At 24.4% G+C, this 23,498-nt stretch overlaps 1 protein-coding gene across 1 annotated transcript; it reads right to left on the reverse strand.

The window, feature by feature from the left end:
- Positions 1-3,250: 3,250 nt before the first annotated feature.
- On the reverse strand, positions 3,251-7,089 carry LOC124920131. The gene is made up of 5 exons (XM_047460548.1): positions 6,714-7,089; positions 5,975-6,042; positions 4,325-5,818; positions 4,072-4,168; positions 3,251-3,990 (listed from the first exon to the last, which is right to left on the reverse strand). Exons 1-5 carry the CDS (start codon positions 6,772-6,774, stop codon positions 3,464-3,466), a joined length of 2,247 nt encoding a protein of 748 aa, XP_047316504.1. The 5' UTR covers positions 6,775-7,089; the 3' UTR covers positions 3,251-3,463.
- Positions 7,090-23,498: the final 16,409 nt, after the last annotated feature.

A 23,498-nucleotide genomic window follows, 5' to 3' on the forward strand; every position in this document is an offset into this window, starting at 1 on the left:
CTATTAATGCATCATAAGCTCTTCATTTCTATTTTTGATCAAGTTATTATTTATTTTCACAGTTTTATAATGGAATGGGTACTTATCTTTCATTTTACTATTTTCTTTTGCAATGAATTTAGTATTTTGGTTATCAAGGATTTTCCCAATCATTATTGTTATCTTATAAATTTAACAACTTTGAGCAATAACCCTCGTAAAAAAAACCTATGTACATTTTCATGCATGTCATTGAATAAATGATGTTTTGACTTTAATAGTTATAAATTAGGAATATGTAAGTGAATTATAAATATTGTTTATTTTAAGACAATTTATTTGTAAAAAAAACATATATAAAACTATGGAACTCACTTTTAAAACAGCACATTTAATAAAAAAAAAATAATAAGATAGTTAAATTTACTGTATTTTTAAAATGTTAATTCATAGTACTTCTAGATAAAAACATATTAAAATTTTTATTTTTTGGGACAATCCAAAAGGGCTAGACTTTGGTTAACTGCACAAGAGGGTTAAAATTATAATTATTATTGGAAAAATACAAACACTTACAGTGGGATATCTCCCCAAAAATTCTATATAAATTAATTCTATGTCAATTTTATCTAACCCTATATTATAATTATCTTTATTATTATATATAATGCTGTAAAAAAAACAATTACGAAGATGATGACATTTTCTTACCTCCAATCCTTTTTATTAAAATTACAAAAAATAACATAATTAGACTTTGAAATTGTCAATTTAATGCCGAGACGACAAAACGTGTCAAGTTTATAAACTTAAAAGAAAAAAAAAATTAAAAGTAATTATTAATTTATTTATTTTAATCAACATAATCAATTATAAAACAAGTTACTTTCAGTATATTTAATATAATTAACACATAAACATTATTAAAAAAATTTAAAAATTAAAGATATTTATCATCAAATAATTTATTTTTTTAATTCAACATTTTTAAAAACTAACAAAAAAAAAATTAAAAATTTAATTTAATTATAAAATTAAAATTAACAAAAATAAACATAAATATAATTTTCAAGTTATACTAAAATGAATACGATGGAAATTAAAAGAATTAAGAATATCTTCAATAACATCTACAATTTTATTTATAAATTATTAATAAAATTTAAATTAAATAATAATAATAAATATTAGTTAATTTAGACTTAATCAATAAAAAAAAATTCACTCTTTCTAATTTGTCATTTTTTTTTAACAATTCAAGTTATCGGAGAATATTTCTATACCTTGAATTCTTCTTATTTTAGTCCATCATGCATGCTAATACCTCCACAATTTTAGGACTCAAATTATTCATAAAAGATCTCCACTATCATTTTTACCTAAGGTGAAAGAGACCCATAGACATAAGATTGTAAAATTATCATTAATAATAGTTAAAAAGATTGGCAATTAGTTTTACTTCTTTTTCACCGATCCAATACATTAAAATTTTGGTTATTTTTTTTAATATTATAATATATTAAATAATATTATAATATATTTTTATTTTTATTTGATTTTCAAAAATTAATTTTATATATATCTTTATATAAGTATAAGTGGTATAAAAGTATAAATATAAATAATATAAGGGAGTATAAGTTATATATATAAATGATAATAAATTGTATAAAGTATAAAAATGTAGTATATGTTGTATAAATATGAATTTAAAATTATTATTATTATTTGTTATCTTATATTATAAATAATATTTTTTATTATTATAAATTATTATACGGTTATCATTTAATAATATATGTAATTTTAATTAAAATTTAAAATTTTAATTATATTATAATCGATAAATTATATTTATTTAGTTTAAATATTATTAATAAATGTAATAAAATAAATTTAAAATAAAAATAATATATAAAATAAATAATATTATTTATTATATAAGTAAATATAGAAAATCATAATTAATAAAATTATCGTTATAAAAATAAATAAATTATTTTTTACTTAAAATATTAAATTATTTAAAAAATATATAATAATAATATTAAAACTAAATAAAATATATTTAATATATTATATAATAATAAGTTATATATAATATTAATAAAGAGTATAATAAAATTAAAAAAAAAGTTATATAAAAATAAATTAAATAATATTATATTTACGAGGATTAGTTATTATTTTGTCACAACAAATATAAAATATAAATTTATATTAATAATAAAATATTGATATAATTAATATTATAGTGTTATACATATTTGTAAGACCAACTAAACATTATTTTAATTGTACATATAATTTTGATATAGTAAGTGTTATATATTTTTTTATTTCTTAAAAAACTATTTTGATATACCTAAAATATTATTAATTTCCACTCATGCATTTCAAATTATTTTTCTGCTCGTTTTTTACTTCCCTATATTACTTTTGTATAATATATATTTACTATTTTATTTTTATTTTTTTAATTAGATTAATAATTATAGTATATATAATCTATTTTTTAATTTTAAAATTCAGAAAAACGATTTTATTTTAAAAAGAATTAATAGTTTTTATTTATAATATATTTAATTAGAATAACTATTTAAATATTTATATAATCTTAATTTAAAATAATTTTTTATTTTATATATTCAAATATTTCAAAATAAATTATTATCTGAAAATATTTTATTTCATATTATCATTAATTATATGGTTTAGTTAGATATGTATTTTATTTGATTTTTTTAATAAGATTAATAATTTTAAATTATATAATTTTTTAAAAATAATATTATATAAATATTTCAGTAGATACATTATAAATATATATATTAATAAAAAAATAATCTTATCAAAAAATTTTAAAATAAAACCATTGTTTAAGATATAATTAACATTTCACCAATTTATATAATTATAAATTAAGTTTATTTCATGATCCTCTTTCTCTCATATTGTCCTTTTTATCATATTGCATGTAAACTCTTTATTTTTGTCTCCAATATACATGTCTTCTTTTCACAATCATCCCAATGAGGATGATCCTCTCATTTTTTTCTCTTTTCAATGGAAATAATACATGGCCAAATCTTAAAAGTGGTCCAACCTCGAAAAATAAAATCATAAAACCAAAGAACTCGGAAATCCTAGCTCCATTTCCATTAGTCATCTCAATTCTCAAGTCGAAAGAAAAAAAAGACCATCAAATGGAAAATGCAATGCAAGCTATGCGAGGGGTGTTTCGAAATGAATTATGACTTGACAATGAATTTTCACGATTGTTTCGAAATAAGGTCGATACCAGATTGCATGTCTTGCAAAGGCAAAAAATTATGTGAAACCAGTCAGATGTTGGGGGTGTTGCACACCTGCGGAACTCAAGTATTTATGCAAACACAATATGAAACATCGATGGGAAACAACTTCAACATGAATTGTTGCAACAAAATATGTCTATTTATCTGAATTCCTAAGCATTAGTCTTCTAGTAATATGTAAATGCTGCATTTTCTATAAGATCATTAAGCAACAACTTCTCGAAATCCTTACCAATAACATTGATGGTCTCCTTTATATCAGGCCATTGCATCTCCCGGTCTACCATCCTCTCCGTTATCTCCTCGTGAATTCCCTTCTCTTCGTTTTCCAGTTCTTCTTGAACCTTGTGTTTCAGCTCCATCACATTCCTCGAATCATCATCATCATCATCCAACGTTTGGAAGATCTCAAACAAGCAGATATTGATCCGGTCAAATAAAAGCATCCTCTCGCACCTAGGCCATGTTGAATTGTTGCAGCAATACTTGTTTTCGAGTTTTTCAAATAAACCCCGACCCAGAGGGCAATCTGGAGAATACCAGATTGCTAAATTGCAAAAGTCAGTCAGCACATCAGCAAGATAAGAAGAAGGCAAGTTTTCATCTTCAGAAGTAACCGAGTCAATGTCTTCAACAGCATTCTCGGCACACTCCCCAGACTCCATCTTAAGAAGTTTAAGTTGCATCTTCAGCTCTGTATATAAAGGATGGAGATATATGTTTAATGCGAAGATTGCATAGGTGAAAAGAGTCCACAAACGAATAATCAAGTTACCTTGAAGACCGACGCTGACACTTTCGAAACAATTAGGACTTGACGGAGCTTCTAGAACTGAAACAGGACTTGGTTGATCTTCTTCAACTTCTAGAACCTGCAATTTAAACCATCTGTAAGGAATTTGTATACAAAGAAAGCAGCTTTAATCTTATTATTATAAAAATTTCAGTTACTATTTATGTTTCAATTATGACAATGTTTACATAATGAGAAAACTTCTTCATGAACTGATAAGGAAAATGAAACAAACCTGTGTCTTTGAAGACTGCTTATCACATGTAGGTGAACAACTACTTTCTAAGCCGGTTGAAATCTTTGGAGGAGGGAATTCATCAGAAGGAGATTCTGAAGACTCAATCATATCCAACCCGGGAGCAAAATTTGAAGCAGCAAGAGAACACTTATTTTCAGACAATATTCCTTCTTCGTCGGCTACAATTTGAGGTTCATAAACACATTCCTTACCCGAAGAATCAGAGCTACTATTGCATATACGCTGAGAAGACCGAAGTTTCTTAGAGTTGGATCTCAAGTTTCTTGATGAAGAAACTTCTCTCCTATAAAACTTCCTTTCTTTCATTTCTTTACTTCTACCATTCTTTGGATTTTGTATACTTACACCCCTCCAACCATCCATGCTACTAATACCTAGAGGACTAGACCAATCTCCATCATCACGATAACTAGAAGAGTCTGAAACAAGTGCCCTTTTATCCAGCATTTCACCAAGTGTATTGCCTTGGCAAGAAACTTCAACTCCTTTCCTCCTTTGTGACATTCTCCATCGCTCGGAAAGCCTCTTTTTAGTTTCTCTATTTCCAGGTGACGATAATGGCAACTTCCCAGAGGTCAGTAAAGTCACCTCTGATTCATTTGCAGAGTCACTTTCGAATGAGCTCTCATCCCCAGCATATCCCAGCAAAATGGAGGACAATTCAACAGGATGTTTATGAACGCATTTTCTCATTCTCCTAGTTACCACCTTTGCAATTTCTCTAGAATCCTCAGACCTTGACTTTGAAAAGGAACCATGTGAGGAAACAGGGGATGAAATGGATTTGTTTGTAGCTTTCATCTGCTCAAGGTTTGGCTTCAGCACAACGATTCTTGTTGGTATTGTATCTGTCTCATGCGAAGCTTCTAACTGTGTTTTTGATGACTTGATACATTTTCTGGAGCCATGAACATTATTCTCTGATAGAGCAGAACTATCGTATTGCTGTCTGCAACACTTAGCATCAACAGAAAGACCTTTCCTCTCTGGTTTCAAACCTATATTGTTGCTTTTATGTATTGGTGATTTAGGAGGTTTTGTAACTGCTATACAAGTGCCCCGCTGCTGATGAGATTTTGTGAATTGGTCTCTGTGAGAAAAATGCTTGCTACATTGAGTCATTTCTTCTTTGGGCTGAACAGTTCTTCTTGTTTCTGGAATTTCATACACATCCCGAAATTCTTGCTCTCCAAGAGAAGTTGTCCTCCTAATTGATCGCCTCACATGAGGTTTAGTTTTCATGTCTAAATCCATAGAGGCAGATTTCTGTTTATGAGTTCCCAAGCAGTGTTTATCTTCCTTTTGAAGAGGATTCTGAGGCGGCAAACCGTCAAGACCCATCAGCCTAGCAATAAGACCTGGTTGTCTGCGTTTGGACTCGTTTTCTTTTGCCATTTCCTCTGCTAATAATTTTTTTATTGGAGTTCCACCCACAAACTTCAAAGAGCTCCTCTTTGTATTAAACATAATCTGATATAAAAGAAAAAAAAAATGATTTGTCATATTAATCAACTATGCAATAACATATTATGATCAGAAAGAGGCTTTCAGATATGTAAGTGAAAACAAACATTATACCCACATAAAATGAAAATAATGAACACTATTATCAAAGTCCCATCTTACCGAATCCTCTGCAGCACTGCCAATAATGTAAGAACTTGAGTTGGATGAGAATTGATTATGTTTCGCCCCTGGTAAGGAAATCAATGAGACAATTAGATTATCTGTACCAAAATCTGTATAATCAAGAACCTATGAGATCACAAGTAAGCAACGCAGATGGACAGAAACAAAAAAAACACTAAAAAACCAGAACAAATGAGTTCTGTGAGACACATAGCAAAAGAAGTAAAAAGGTTTAGGTCAACACAGCCAAAAAGCAGAACAGATACCATCAAATGGAAATGATGATTGTATTGCTTGTAAAACCTGTAATGAAATAAAGTTTCTATAGAATCTCTGAATTATGAAATAGGTGAATAAAGAGACATAATCCATAAAGGAGCAAAAGGTTTTCAATTATTACTCTATGGTGAGCATGTTATCAAAAAAGGAAGAACAATCATGTCGATGCACCTACAAAAGACAAGAAATCGATTACACACGCCTGCTTCAACAAATGACAGTAATAACAAATAAGCATATATGTCAGCATATTCAGATCCAACATTTCATGGCTAAAAACGATAAACAGATGAAGATATTTGATCCTACTTGCAATAACTTTTCCAATTCAAACATTCACATATAATTTGAGTTTCTCATTTGAACTTGACAGACAGATCCAAAAATAACATGCAGACCAAAATACATTTGAAAAGAAAGCAGAACAGGAATTCTGAGGAGAGGCGAAGAAACAAACCTAACTTTAACCTAGAATTCGACTTCTTATACTGAACTCTCTTTCTCCATTTCTCAAGCATACAATGTTTTAGATGAAAAGGATGGTTATATAAACCCTAGAATTCAGCTACAGCTTGAAACTGGAATCGAGTTTGTAGAAGACATGCTTCTTGAAGAGAGTGCAGATGGTAAAGGGTAAAGAGTAAAGAGGAAGAACAGAGAAGCAAGGAAGGAAGGAAGGAAGGAAGGAAGGAAGGGGTGAGAGATAGAGATCCGAGCATTAATGGCGGCCCGTTGAGATGGTGAAGAAACTCTATCGATTGCTTTTTGAACTTTCAAAATCAAGAGAGAGAAAGAAGTAAACAGTTGAGAAGATTGAAGGAGAGAGAAAGAGAGACTCAGTGCCCTCTTTGGGCGGGCAAAGTCCTACTTTTATCTTCTAACCACGTTCCCCGATAAAATTTGAAAACTTCCTATTTTTTAATTCATTTATTTAAAGAGAAATTGGATTGGATGTCGATGCATTTATTTGATTTTTTTTTGCCCGTAAAATTAAATGCGTTGGTGACATTTTATTTTGACGAAAATGTCTCCGTTGCGAAAATGTCCTCGAGACGCAACCGGCATTCGGGAGACGCAACCGACAATTGCGAGACACAATTTTATTTATTTTAATTTTTCAAAAACTAATTGCGTCTCGCGATTGTCTGTTGCGTCTCGCGAATGCCGGTTGCGTCTCGCGATTATAGACTTTTCACAAGACATTATCAACTTTTCACATGTCATCTGGTTGCGTCTCGCGATAGGAACAATTTCGTCAAAAAAATATAAAAGTGTCACAAACGCATTTAATTTTATGCGCTGGTCAAAAAAATTAAATAAGGTTATCTTTAGGGTCATTTCGTCAAATTTCTCTATTAAAAAAAAGTAAAATTATCAAATTAATCTTTTTTCTCGAATTTAATTGAAATTTTGGACATCATCTTACAAAACTCGCAATTTGAGTTATTTAGTATTAAGTTTATACAAAACGAGATTTTATCTTAACCGTAGTTAAAATTAATAACATTAATATTTTATTTATTTATTTATAAATAATATTAAATAATAAGTTAAACTCGTTCAAAATGGTTGAGACAAATTTCATTTTATATAACTTAAATAATAATTTAACTCAATTAAAAAGAAAAGATTTGTCTATCGATTTAAAATATATATATTATTGTACCTATTTTATAAATGATAAAATTAATTTATTAAGAGCTTTTTTTATATTTTCTTGTAACTAAAATTCAGTTTATCACAAAATTACGAAAAAAAAACATTTTAATTATGTTCATTTTAAATAATTCACTACATAAAAAAAGGAAAATAATATAATTAAATCAAGTTATAAAAATTGCAAATTTTTGCTTAATTAAATTCCAAGTGATCGTACAAAAATATGGCTCAGTGTGTTTTCTAAATATCTCAATAATGACAAAATCATAACAACATGTACCTTCTTCTTACAAATGTACAACTAATACAGAATTGTACAAATAAGTTTTAAAGAACATAAAACAAATTATGAGTATTTAAAAAATAAAATATTAGACAAAATAATTTTATGAATATTTAAAATCTAAAGCAGTCATATTCTTAGCTTGTTTTGTGTGATTTCTCTCTCTTTTATTTGAGATTTTGGATTTTATTAAAAAAAATAAAAAATAAAATAAATTATTTGAAATTTTAATTTTATAATAAAGTTTTGAAAGACAAAAACATCCATTCAAGTTATAGTTCATTCAAAAAGGCCTTATTCTTATTTAGATTTTCAAATAATCCAACAAAATCAATTATCACATCACTTTTTCTCTCATCTTTCAAATCAATCCATTCATTAACCAAAATACTAAAATACCCTCTATTTTAAATTATTATTATTTATTTTATTTATATATATGAATACCCTTTAGGTTTTTTACAAAAAAAACATTATCATTTTCTCAAAATCATCACCCATAATCATTATTTTCTTCCTCTAGATTATTTAAATAACCTAAAACGAACAAGGCCAAAGTCTAATAAAGTTTGGAATAACCCTATAACACAAATTCTTGGATAGAGTGATTTGAATCAAACAACTAGGTCTGATCGGGACTATTTGAATAATTATAACCAATATATATTATACTTTTAATTCATTAACTATAATATTGTTATTTTAAATTATTACTTTTTATTATATATTAATATCTTTGAAATTTTTTTACCAAAAAATATCTTCCTCCTAATCAATATGAACAAGGCACTAATGTTTGTTAAAAAAAGGTAAATTTTTGTTACAAAGGATATACCTAAAAAATGAACATTATTGTTGTCTACAATCCACAAGTTTCCCATGCATCTCACTTAATTGACCCACAACTTGTGTCATCAAATGAGTGTTTGTTTATTGCTATCAATAATTTGGTGTTATAAGGATCGGTACTACTTATAAACAAACACACCCTTATCCCCTTTTGAACCAACATGTGGATGCCAAATAAATTATAATTTGAATAATTTACACGCAAATTAAGGGTCTCTTGAGTTTGATTGCAATCTAGACGCATGTGTGATAAAATGATCAAAGGGGACCAAATGAAATGGATATCATATCATCATACATTTCTTCATTGTGTTTTGTTTTGTAATACCCACATTTACTTTAAACCATTATTACTCAAACTAGAAGAATTGATTTCATATTTCATTGTTTGAGTATTGAGATTATTACTATATAATATAGTATCATCAAAATTGTATTGCCTAGTGAATAATAATAAAATTCTCATTTTATAAAAATTTCAATAAAACAAAATAGACAATAGATTTTATATTAATATAAAAATATAAAGTGTTATTAGCTTAGTTGGTTAAAGAGTTGTACTTATTTGGTTAGGTTGCGAGTTTGAAACATACCTATAGCATTTTTTATTTTATTTTTAACCCTTTTAAATTTATGAACGGATCAACCCAGAATCCGACCCAAATATCTATTTACCCTTACATATATATCCAAATTAACCATCATTATATATATATATATATATTAGTTAGTTAAAAATGTCTCGCGTTCATCAAATTTGGTGTTAAATTTAAAATATAATGTGTTATTAGCCTACTTGGTTAAAGAGTTGTACTTGTTTTGTTAGGTTGCGAGTTTGAAACATACCTATGTCATTTTTAGTTTTATTTTTAACCGTTTTAAGTTTATGGACGGGTCAACCCAGAATCCGACTCAAGTATCCATTTACTCTCACATATATATCCAAATTAACCACAGCTCTCGACCCGACAATCCGGACACTTTAAAAATTAAGCATCATTATATATAGATTTGTGAAAACTAACATTTATATTTTGATTTTAATCCATATGGTTGACATTGATTTTTTTTTTTTCCAAATAAAGCCAATATTTTATATAAAAACATTAAGAATGCCATAAAAAATGAAAAATAACGCCACAAAATCAGGACAAAAACAAAGGAACATATTGCTATTAAAAGGAACTCTCTTAATCGGAAAAAAATAGAAAACCCCTAAGCTATTAAGGAATGAGCTTGCCAAAATCATATTTGGCATTTATTTATTTAAAAATTTATTATATTTCACTTGTTTCTAATGAGTAATGATCTACCATGATATGATATTTCTTATCAATTAATCTTATAAATGATAATGAACCATTAACTAATAAAAAAAATTGTATAATAAAGATGAAAATGAATAAGTTGCTAGTAATATAGAAATATAAACAATCTAGCCAAAAAAATTAAAACTTGTTTTTTAAGTGCAATTGCAAAGTCTTAGAGATTATCTAAACATGAAATTACAAGGACATCTTATATTATTATTAGCTTTAATTGCTATTTTTGATGTCTTTTCTTATTTTTTGTATTCCTTTTATTTTTGTAACTATGCCAAGTTTACAGGCCTATTTTTTATGCTTATAAACAAATAAATTAAGAAGAAAAAAAAATGAAGAAGTTTATTAAAATCTTATATATTACTTTTATCTTATATTCAACGTCTATATATAAGAAAATGTTGTTTGCATTAATTTATCCTTAATTATTAATATGTTGTACATCCATATTTCAAAACCTAATATATACTCTATTGTGGGCTTGGAAAATTTAACAATTAAGCAATATTACATCCACCAAAACAAAATTTGAGGGAATATATGCAATATTACAATAAAAAACTATACAAGCTGAAAATATATATAAATATAATAATTTTAACTATTAAGTTAAATCAAAAGACAAAATTCTGAACCCTAAATTTTAAACACCATTTACTTTTGTTCTATTATATTTTATAATAGTGTTAGCTTTCTAAGACTTAGGATGTTGTATGCAATAATTTTTTGGGGCCTTGAAAAGCAAATAAAATTTGTGATCCTACAAATGAAAAAAATTATAAGATTAAATATATATATATATATATATATATATATATATATATATATATATATATATATATATATATATATATTACCAAATCAAATAATATAAATTCATGGTGTGAGGTCATAGTTTTCAATATTAAAAAGTATGCCTAATAACAATTATAAAAGTATATGAAATTTTAGAGAGGGATAAAATTTTAAATAAAAATACTAAATTAATAATTTTAGAGAGGCATACAGATACAGGGGTAACTTTTAGATAATTAAGAGATTAAAATTTTATAATATATAATTAGATAATTAACTGATTGTATAATATAAATATAGACGTTAATGTTATATGTAATATAAATTATGATTAATATTAATAAATAAATTAAAATAATATATTTAAAACGTCTTAAATGTAAATAAATCCAATGTATTTGACTATTCTAGTTTCTAATATTAAAAAATATAAATTAATTTATGATTACTATCTTAAATATAAAATCCAAATATAATTACTACTTAAGGTAATTTCTTCTTTATACTTTAAAAGTTTTTTTTCTAACAATAAAATGTGGTTGATTTTAAAAATATTCGACTCAAAATTATAAATAATAGCACTAGCAAGATTTGATAACTACATTTTATATATATTAATATGTATTTAATCAATTAAGTTAGGTTACTTTTCTTTAAAATAATATAAACTGGTTATATTTATTTAACATTATATAAAATATAACTATTTTAACTTAAAAATAAAAGTACTTTTTTGTCCGCTTAGAACACCCAATGTTCATGGACTGAAAAGAGAGAATTTAGTGTGAAAATTACTTTTTCGTTCACGAACCGAATGATTCCATAAGTGAACCGTAATAAATAAAAAACGTCTTCAAGCTCTGTACAACTCGATGCCATCCCGTTAGCCTTTTCGAGATCTCAGCCCGAGAAATATTAAGGTATATCTCTAAGAGGAGACTTCCCCGATTACAAGAAAAAGAAAATGTATCTCGTTAAGACGATAATCAAATTGTCCACTTATGGGGTGAGTTGTTATTAACTAGATGAATTGCTGAGTTGTGACTAACTAAAGTGAATTGCCTAAAATTAAGGATGAGGGTATAATATAAGATTCTCAAATTATGGCTTTGACTTTGGGTCAGCATGATTATAAGGATAAGAAAATAATTAGCATAATTAGAAAGAAATATGATGCTTCTATTTTTATTATTTTTAATTCTCTCACATGCCAACATTATAAATTACAGAGTCTATTGAAGACTAATTATCATGAAAAAACAATAAAAAAATTAATATCCAAATTTTATCCTTATTTTTTATTATATAAGTAATAAAATTCGGAATTTGATTAAAATGGCCAATTTAATTTTTGTGAGGATGGAAAGCAATATCAATTTAATTTTTTAAATATAAATATTATTTTGTTTAGAGATATGATAAATTTATAAGAAAAAAGTACATATATAAAAAAATGATAAAAAAATAATTTAAACATAACAATAAAAGAATGACATGCAAAAGTAAAAAAGGAGTGATAGGAGAGGGAATTTAAGAAAAGGAATGATGTGTCGTCCCTGAAAAAATAATAAAATGTAAGGAGAAAGAGAAAAGAATCATTTCTCAAAATAAAAATCATAAAATATGAAAAATAAAGAAGAAAAAAAAATACTAAACACATTAATTATCATTCAAAATAAATATTTATATATATATATATATAAATTATACTAAAATTAATATATAAATATGATAAATTATATGTAAAATAATAAGAATTATTTGATTCAAACAGGATATAAATTATATATCATTTGATAGTCAGTACCCTAAAATAACAAAAAATATTGAGATGAGTGGACTTTGCAGAAAATAAGTTAGGCCTCTCAATTTTTAATGAAGAAAATAAAAGGAAATTTATAAGATTCACAACCTCCTTAGTTGCAGTTTGTTCTTCAGACAAATCAACTAAGGTATGAGCTTCTGTCTTTAAGTTTGTATAAATTTGGTTCGATTCTTGTTGGTTTGTTTTTTCACTTAATATATCTGGAAACATTGAATTTATGGACAACAAATTTATTGATTGTAACCGTTCTTTTAAAAAAGCTTGATGTTAAGAATGAATGACATTTTTGTATAGATCTCTTAGAATTATAAAACAAACTCTTTTCTTCCTTGTCTGTCCCTTTTTCTTCATTCTGCATTTCTTCCTTCGAACCTGGTTCCGATCACGTCTTTGTCTCCTTCGCCTGCTCTCTCATGTTAACGCTATTTTTGTTGTCGACAAGATTGTCAGAAGCCAAAGCGGAAAAGAGAGTAGGCGACGCTGAAAATGTATTAGAGACGTTGATAAAAGAACGAAAGAAAATTGAAAATAAAGAGACCATATATATAGACGCAGTTGACAGAGCTTTCAGATTCTATTAAAGAAATGAAAAATTAGCTAGACCATTTCAACCATAAGTAATGGAAAATGCTAGAAGTGAGGGATCGGGGCAAGTGATAAGTCAAATCGAAGCAGAAACGAATGAAAATGGCTCGAATTAAGTTATGAACCGTGATAGGGGCAAAGAAGTTGGGAACGAAAATAAGGTCATACGACGAGACTATGGCAATGCAAATTTAAATTTTGTGTCCTTAAAATATTAAATAATTAATTTTTAAAATTTTAATAATATAAAATGAAATATAAATTTTTAATATATTATAATACGGAAATAAAATATTAAAAAGAAAATATAAAAAGTTATAATATATATTTGATATGAAAGGAGAAAAAAAATAAAACTAATAATATAATATATAATTAATAATACTATTAAATTTTAAAAAATAGGGCTTTATAAAGGTGGGGCTTATGTAACTACATAGGTTGTCTTACCCAAAATCGGCTCACTATCACTTGTGCAAAAGAGAGAAATGAAAAAAAATCTTTCTAACACGACAATTTTCCAAAAATTTATTTATTTATTATCTATCCTGCACATGAAAATCTCCCGAACATTGCATTGCCATGTTCGGGACAAAAAACTCTCAAACATAGTCATGTTCGATTCAAAAACATCTCCCAAACATTGTAATTTTCCAAAAAAAAAAAAAAATTCTCCTACATTTTCCTTTTTTTTTTTCTTTTTCCCTGCCATATGTCAAACAACTTCATATTCTTTCCTTATAATTTTGTTGTCCAAATTATTTTCAATCAAAAAGTATGAAATTCTTTTTTTATTGATATATAAATTTTTTTTTTTTTTTTTATAGTTAATCAATTTTAAATAACTAATAGTTAAATTTATTTCATTCAACTAGGTAAACTAAATAATATATATTATTTTTCAATTTATTATTATTAATATAATATGATAACGTAGTTTTTCTTTAGTTTTTATTTATTTATTTATGTATTTGTAAATTTATTTTACTCGATCGTCTCATAACTCATATTTCTCTCGAGTTTCGAGCGAGACGAGAAATCAAAATGGTAAGTTTGACTAGAGTGTATTTAAAACGTCGCCACCTAATTTACTACTCGAGAAATTAGGAAAGAAAAAACGTATTGAATGTTCAAACGCATTTTAAAAATTCTGTTTTTTGGTTCGGTGTTTGGTTACACGTGAGAAAGTACTCCCGCGCTATATCTCATATATCTATCACATTACATTCTCTACTTTAAACTTTTGACCATTTAAGAAAATATTATTTTACACCTTATTTTTTCAATCCTAGAATATTCGTCTAAAGATAATCCAAAATAAACATGTCTCTAGTTTTATATGCTTATGTTGTCAGCGAAAAATTAATGCTTCCTAACTATCTGAGAGTAGGAACGTGTGATCTCTATCTAAGTTTTTTTTTTTTTTTTTTTTTTTTATATTCCTTCCCCCAAGTTATTTAGCCCTTTATTTCTCCTCTTCTCCTAAAATCTCCTCCAGATCAGATCTCTTTCCTCTTTTTTAAGCATTCTTTGACTTTAATTTAGGGTTTCATCCATTTGTTGTCTTGCCTGACTTTTATCTAGTGGATCGGAAGATGTTCTCTTCCAAATGAAGCCTTGTTGGTTGTATTTGGCTACATCGGGCAAAGAGAATGTTGATTGTCGAAGAAGAAATATAAAAGGGACTGGTTTAGACCATCTCCAACCCACAAACTTATTCTCAAACCCAAAATATAGTAAACGTCACATCAATACTAATTATTTTCAACCCAAAAATCTATTTTAGGCGTATGAACTAATAAAAGTTCGTCTAGCCGTATATACTTATAAACTAGCTCAATTAGACGTATGAATTAATAAAAGTTCATTTAGGCGTATGTACTTTTAAAAATCTATTTTAGGCGTATGAACTAATAAAAGTTCGTCTAGCGGTATGTACTTATAAACTAGCTCAATTAGACGTATGAACTAATAAAAGTTCATTTAAGCATATGTACTTTTAAAAATTGGCTCATCTAGCCCTCTTAGTAAACTCTGTTAATTTTTTTTTAATATTTATTATTTAAATTTTCATTTTCTCTCTCTTTTCTTCTTTATTAATTATATTTTTCCTGTCTTTTCATCTTCTTTATTTGACCTCTTTTCATCTTCTTTCTCTCATCTTCTTTCTTTTCCCCCTTTTCATCTTCCTTTTCTCCATCTTTTTTCTTTTCCCTCTTTTCATCTTCTTTCTCAATCAGTTTTCTTCCGATTCAAAGAAGTTTTGCTCAACCAAAGAAGCTCGTTCAATCCTCTATTTGCGACTTTAAAGGTTAGTTATCATTCTCCCACTTTAGTGTTTATGTTCAAACTCTACCATTAAATGATGAGAAGCATGTTGTAAAATTTCGAAATAAATCTTGTTCTTGTAGAGAATGGAACATTTCTGGTATTCCATGTAAACATGCCTTGAGAGCAATTGATGACTCTGGGAAAAGAATTGAAGATTTTGTATCTTATTGGTATAAGAAAAACATGTATTTGAAATCATATGCTAACACCATGGAACCAATTCATTGGGAGAGAATGTGGCCTCCGTCGAATCTTCCAATTATTCATCCACCTATCTTTAAGAGAATGGCAGGTGGGCAAAAAGAGAATAGAAGGAATGATAGTGATGAACCTCCAAATAACTTTGGAAAGATGTCAAGAAAGTGGAGAATCATGTATTGTAGTGTTTGTGGTTCAAGTACTCACAATAAAAGAGGGTGCAAACAACAAGGCCAAACATCATCGACAAATAATATTGAAGTTAAATTCAACATTTTTGTTTTGTTAACATAGTTTATATAAGTTTAACATATATGTATTTGAAATAAGTTTTGTGTTGTTAAGATTTTGAGGAGAACTAGAGAATTTGAAGACATGGGAGTTTACCATACTAATGATGGGATCAAGTTGAAAATGTAAGTTTAGATTTAATTATTTTTTGTTGTAATTTACAAATGTGTACTCTATTTTATAGCCTGGAAGACGAATGATTGCTACAGTTAACGGTCAAACATCACAATCCTTACCAACACAAGAGTGTTAGTTGATATTGTGAGATAATTGAGATTTGACAGCACTTTATTTGATAATGTACGAGAATTTAGATTTAACAACTTGTTTGTATTTGAGATCTTTTAGATGTATTTGAGAAATTATTTTTTGAGGTTTTGTAAAGGGTTTGTTCTATTGTAATAGCCTTCTACTTTTGTGAAAAAGATTAAACAATTTTTTTTGTTAATTTTGTTCTACTATAATGTTTTGAGAAGGGTTTGTATAATTGTAAAATGTCTTCTAATTTTGTGAAAAATTTTTAACAATTTGTTTGTGATTTTTTTTCTTAATATAAACAAAAATGAAATTAGTAATCTTTATGTCTAATCTTTGATTTATGATTTATAATTTTTAATAGAATTAAATATTATAGTAAATAATGAACTATTTTATACATAATATTATGTTATATAAAAAAAGCAAAATAGTAAAAAAAAATAAAAAAAATACTGAAATAAAAAAAATAGTAAAGAGATAAATAGATTAATTAATTAATTAATAAAAAAAGAATAAAAAAATAGTAAAAGGAGATAAATAGATTAACCCGACATTTTAACGATATAAGTTCAATTTTTTAACTAACTAATCTATATATATGGGCAAATTACCTGGGTGGCCCTCGAACTACTTCGATCGCTCACTTTTAGTCCTCAAATTATTTTTTGAAACAAATCGTTCCTTCAACTTTTAGAAAGGTCAACAATGGCCCAACAATGGCCCATCTGTCAACTTTTCAGTTAAACATAACGGCTTAAGCTTAAAATATATATTTTTTTTATATATTATTTTAATCATATTTTTTATATTTATATATATAACTATTAAATCGCTTATATATAATATTATAAATAAATATATATATATATATCTTTTATTATTATTATTATTAATTTTTATATTTATATAATTATTAAATCTCTTATATATATATATTATTTACTTTTATATATATATATATATATATTTATATTGCAAGGTTATCATTACTTTTAACCTTCAAATTATTTTTTAAAATATATAATCTATAAATTATATAAATTTATTTATATATATATATATATATAAATATATAATTAATGAATAAAGATAATATATATATAAGAGATTTAATAATTATATAAATATTAAAATTATTAATAATAATAATAATAAAAGATATATATATATATAACATTATATATAAGCGATTTAATAATTATATATATAAATATAAAAATAAGATTAAAGATAATATATAAAAAATATATTTTAAGTTAAGTCGTTATGTTTAACTAAAAAGTTGACGGAAGGGTCATTGGTGACCTTTCTAAATGTTGAAGAGGCGATTTGTTGTAAAAAATAATTTGAGGGCTAAAAGTGAGCGATCGGAGTAATTCGAGAGCAGCCCAAGTAATTTGCCCTATTTATAATGAAATGATGCTTAATTTGTAAAGTGTTCGAATTGCCGGGTCAAGAGCTGTGGTTAATTTAAATATATATGTGAGAGTAAATGGATATTTTGGTCGGATTGTGGGTTGACCCGTCCATAAACATTCTTACCGTAATATTTTTTTTCACGATTTTTTATATTATTACTCGTGCAAATGCACGGAATATAGGCTAGTTGAACTAGTTTTAGAAGTACATACGTCTAAACGAGCTTTTTTTCCAAATAATATTTTTAAAATATTTTTTTTATATTAACTTTTTAATATTATTATTATTATGATTATTATAAACTTCATATATTTAACTCCAATCTTTCTTATTCATTTAATAAAATTAAAATAAAATTAATTATATATCAATAATTTATATATAACAAAATATTTTAATAATACATTTAAATAAACAAAAATAATATATTAAAACAAACATTATTAATAAAAAAAATAATAAATTTCTATGTTTATTCATAAGGTAAAATATAAAATAAATTATAAAATATAAATAAATTAAAGAAAATTTTAAATATAATATAATTTAATGATTTAATTATAAATTTAAAAATTTAAAAATTTTATAATTTTTTATCTTAAAAATAAAAATATAAGTTGAAGGATAAATTTATACTATAATTATATAAAGTTATATAAAAAATAAAAATAAATTTAAGAGCAATTTAAAAAAATGACCAAAATGAGGAATGAATAGTGCCAACGTATTGCCGTAAGAGAGATCCAAACACATTTTACGTTTGCAAATAGCGAATAACGTCAGATTGATGGAAAATGGGGACACATAATAGAATTTGTGTGACATTATTATTAGGAAAAAAGTTCACTTAGACGTATATACTTGTACAACTAGTTCACTTAGACGTATGTACTAATAAAAGATTATTTAAACATACAAACATATGTATTATCAAAAATTGGCTCATTTAGCCTCTTTTAGTAACAATGGTTAACTTTTATTTTTAAATTTATATATTTATTAATTAAATATTAATATATTTTCTCTCTCCTTCTTTTTCATTAATTATACAGGTAATTTATTTTATTTTTAGTTTATTTTATTATTTTAATATTAATTTCTCTTTTATATGTTATCTTCCTTTTCTTTATTAGTTTTTATTTCTCATATTGCTTAAATTCTCATTTTTGAAAAATATTGAACAATTTATTTATAAATTTTATGTTTTATTGGAATATATTTTTGAATAATTTTTTCTAATTTAATTTAATATAAATAAAAATGAAATTAATAATTTTTTATTTAATTTTTATTCACGATTTATAGTAGGTGCATTGTTTTGTCTAATATTTGATTATTATTTTTTTGGGTTTATTCAATTTTTAATTCTTAATTAATTTATTTTTGTGTTCAAGAATTTTTATTGTTGAAAGGATTTTCATTGTTATATTCAATCCTTGAGACCAAACAATTTTAAAATAATTAATAATCTATATGAATATAAGAAAAAAATATAAGAAAGAAGAAAAAATATAAAGTTAAAATAATTAATGATGAATACTCATATATATATATATATATATATATATATATATATATATATATATATATATATATATATATATATATATATATATATATATATATATATATATATATATATATATATATATATATATATATATATATATATATATATATAAAATAAAATTAAAATAATCAATAATAAATGCTCATATAAAAATAAAATAAAAGATAAAAAAAAATAGAGAGTTCATTTATTAGTAATAAATGAAAAGATTGAGAGAGAAAATATATTAATATTTAATTAATAAATATATAAATTTAAAAATAAAAGTTAACCATTGTTATTAAAAGAGGCTAAATGAGCCAATTTTTTATAGTACATATGTTTAAATGATCTTTTATTAGTACATACGTCTAAGTGAGCTAGTTGTACAAGTATATACGTCTAAGTGAGCTTTTTTCCAATTATATAAGTATAAGTTGTATATAAATATAAATATAAGGAAAAAAGTTCACTTAGACGTATGTACTTGTACAACTAGCTCATTCATTTAGATGTATGTACTAATAAAAAGTCATTTAAACGTATTTACTATAAAAAATTGGCTCAATTAGCCTCTTTAATAAACCATTATTAATTTTTATTTTTTAATTTATATATTTAATAATTAAATATTAATATATTTTCTCTCTCATTTCTTTTCATTTATTATTAATAAATAAACCCTCTATTTTTTTAATTTTTTTATTACTTATATATGAGCATTTATTATTTATTATTTTAATTTAATTTTATATATATACGAGCATTCATCGTTAATTATTTTAACTTTATATTTTTTCTTCTTTCTTATATTTTTTTCTTATATTCACATAAATTATTAATTATTTTAAAATTATTTGGTCTCAAATATAACAATTAAAATCCTTTCAATAATGAAAATTTTTCAACAATAAAAATTCTTTAACACAAAAATAAATTAATTAAGAATTAAAAATTAAATAATAATAAAAATTCATTCATCAAACCCAAAAAGTAATAATCAAATATTAGACAAAATAATGCACTTACTACTATAAGTCGTGAATAAAAATTAAATAAAAAATTATTAATTTCATTTTTGTTTATATTAAATTAAATAAGAAAAAATATTCAAAAAAATGTCACAGTAAAACATAAAATTTATAAATAAGTTGTTAAACATTTTTCAAAAATGAGAATTTAAATGAGAAATAAAAACTAATAAAAAAAATTAACATATAAAAGAGAAATTAATATTAAAATAAAAAAAATAAATTACCTGCTTTAATTAATGAAAAAGAAAGAGAGATAAAATATATTAATATTTAATTAATAAATTTAAAATTTTAAAAATAAAAGTTAATTGTGGTTACTAAAAGAGGCTAAATGAGCCAATTTTTAATAGTACATATGTTTAAATGATCTTTTATTTATACATATGTCTAAGTGAGCTAGTTGTACAAGTACATACGTTTAAGTGAGCTTTTTATATAATTTGTACCATACCAAATTTTACTTAAATTTTTAATATATCAGAATACTCTTAAATACCAAAATAATATTGATAAATTAATATATATATATATAGAGTAATGATAGGGAACGCGAATTTGGGGCGGCGAAAAAGTCCGCGAATATTGGATATTCTGTTTAATCACAGAATATTCTCTCCCCTCGTTAATTTATTTCTCTCACTCTCATTTATCTCTCATCTCTTTCATTAATTATTTTCCCTCCTCTCTCCCACTAATTAATTTATTTCCTCTATTAATTAATTTATCATTTTCTTTTTCCGATTTATTAATCTAAACCCTAACCTCTAACCCCTAAACCCTAAATTTTAAACTCTAAACACTAGACCTAAATTCTAAATTCTAAATCTTAAATCCTAAACCTTAAACTCTAATTTCTTTTTTCTTTTTCTTATTATTTTTTTCATATTTTTTTAGTTTTATTACTTATAAATGTTTATCTAATATTTCTATTTTTCACTTTGATAAATTCATAATTCAACTAAATATAGATAATATATTATTAATTATGATTTTAAGATTTAGGGTTTATAATTTAGGGTTTAGAATTTAGGGTTTAGAGATTAGAGATTATGGTTTAAATAAATTAATCAAAGAATGAGAGAGATAAATTAATTGATTAGTGAGAGAGAAATAAAGATAAATTAATTAATAAGAAGAGAGAGAAATTAATTATTAAGAGGAGAGAGAAATTAATTAATAAAAAAAGAAAGAATATTCGGTGTTTTATAAGAATATTCCATTTTCGCGGAATTTCGCGGCCCCAGATTCGCGTTCCCTATCATTACTCATATATATATATATATATAATATTTATAAAGATATATATAAAATTAATTTTTGAAAATCAAATAAAAATATATTATAATATTATTCAATATATTATAATATTAAAAAAAATAACCAAATTTTCAATGTATTGAAGCGGTGGAAAAGAAGTAAAACTAAATGCCAATCTTTTTAACTATTATTAATGATAATTTTACAATCTTATCGTCTATGGGTCTCTTTTACCTTAGGTAAAAATGATAGTGTGGATATTTTTATGAATAATTTGAGTCCTAAAATTGTGGAGGTATTAGTATGCATTGGACTAAAATAAGAAGAATTCAAGGAATGGAAATATTCTATGATAACTTGAATTGTTAAAAAAAAATGACAAATTAGAAAAAGTGGAATTTTTTTTTATTGATTAAGTCTAAATTAACTAATATTTATAATTATTATTTAATTTAAATTTTACTAATAATTTATAAATAAAATTGTAGATGTTATTGAAGATATTCTTAATTCTTTCAATTTCCATCGTATTCATTTTAGTATAACTTGAAAATTATATTTATGTTTATTTTTGTTAATTTTAATTTTATAATTAAATTTAATTTTTAATTTTTTTTTGTTAGTTTTAAAAATGTTGAATTAAAAAAATAAATTATTTTATAATAAATATCTTTAATTTTTAATTTTTTTTTGGTAATGTTTATGTGTTAATTATATTAAATATACTTAAAGTAATTTGTTTTATAATTGATTATGTTGATTAAAATAAATAAATTAATAATTACTTTTAATTTTTTTTTTCTTGTAAGTTTATAAACTTGACACGTTTTGTCGTCTCGCCATAAAATTGACAATTTCAAAGTCTAATTATGTTATTTTTTGTAATTTTAATAAAAAGGATTGGCGATAAGAAAATGTCATCTTCGTAATTGTTTTTTTTACAGCATTATATATAATAATAAAGATAATTATAATATAGGGTTAGATAAAATTGACATAGAATTAGTTTATATAGAATTTTTGGGGAGATATCCCACTGTAAGTGTTTGTATTTTTCCAATAATAATTATAATTTTAACCCTCTTGTGCAGTTAACCAAAGTCTAGCCCTTTTGGATTGTCCCAAAAAATAAAAATTTTAATATGTTTTTATCTAGAAGTACTATGAATTAACATTTTAAAAATACAGTAAATTTAACTATCTTATTATTTTTTTTTATTAAATGTGCTGTTTTAAAAGTGAGTTCCATAGTTTTATATATGTTTTTTTTACAAATAAATTGTCTTAAAATAAACAATATTTATAATTCACTTACATATTCCTAATTTATAACTATTAAAGTCAAAACATCATTTATTCAATGACATGAAATGTACATAGGTTTTTTTTACGAGGGTTATTGCTCAAAGTTGTTAAATTTATAAGATAACAATAATGATTGGGAAAATCCTTGATAACCAAAATACTAAATTCATTGCAAAAGAAAATAGTAAAATGAAAGATAAGTACCCATTCCATTATAAAACTGTGAAAATAAATAATAACTTGATCAAAAATAGAAATGAAGAGCTTATTATGCATTAATAG

Source organism: Impatiens glandulifera, chromosome 1 (assembly GCF_907164915.1).
Source record: "Impatiens glandulifera chromosome 1, dImpGla2.1, whole genome shotgun sequence".
NCBI lineage: Eukaryota > Viridiplantae > Streptophyta > Magnoliopsida > Ericales > Balsaminaceae > Impatiens > Impatiens glandulifera.

Bases quoted from the DNA above. Each gene is read 5' to 3' on its own strand.
- LOC124920131 (XM_047460548.1), bottom strand. From the start codon at position 6,774: ATGCTTGAGAAATGGAGAAAGAGAGTTCAGTATAAGAAGTCGAATTCT. The intron at 4,169-4,324 runs GTTTGTTTCATT...TTTAAATTGCAG, and splicing joins AGCAGTCTTCAAAGACACAG to GTTCTAGAAGTTGAAGAAGA. The intron at 3,991-4,071 runs GTAACTTGATTA...CTTTATATACAG, and splicing joins TGTCAGCGTCGGTCTTCAAG to AGCTGAAGATGCAACTTAAA.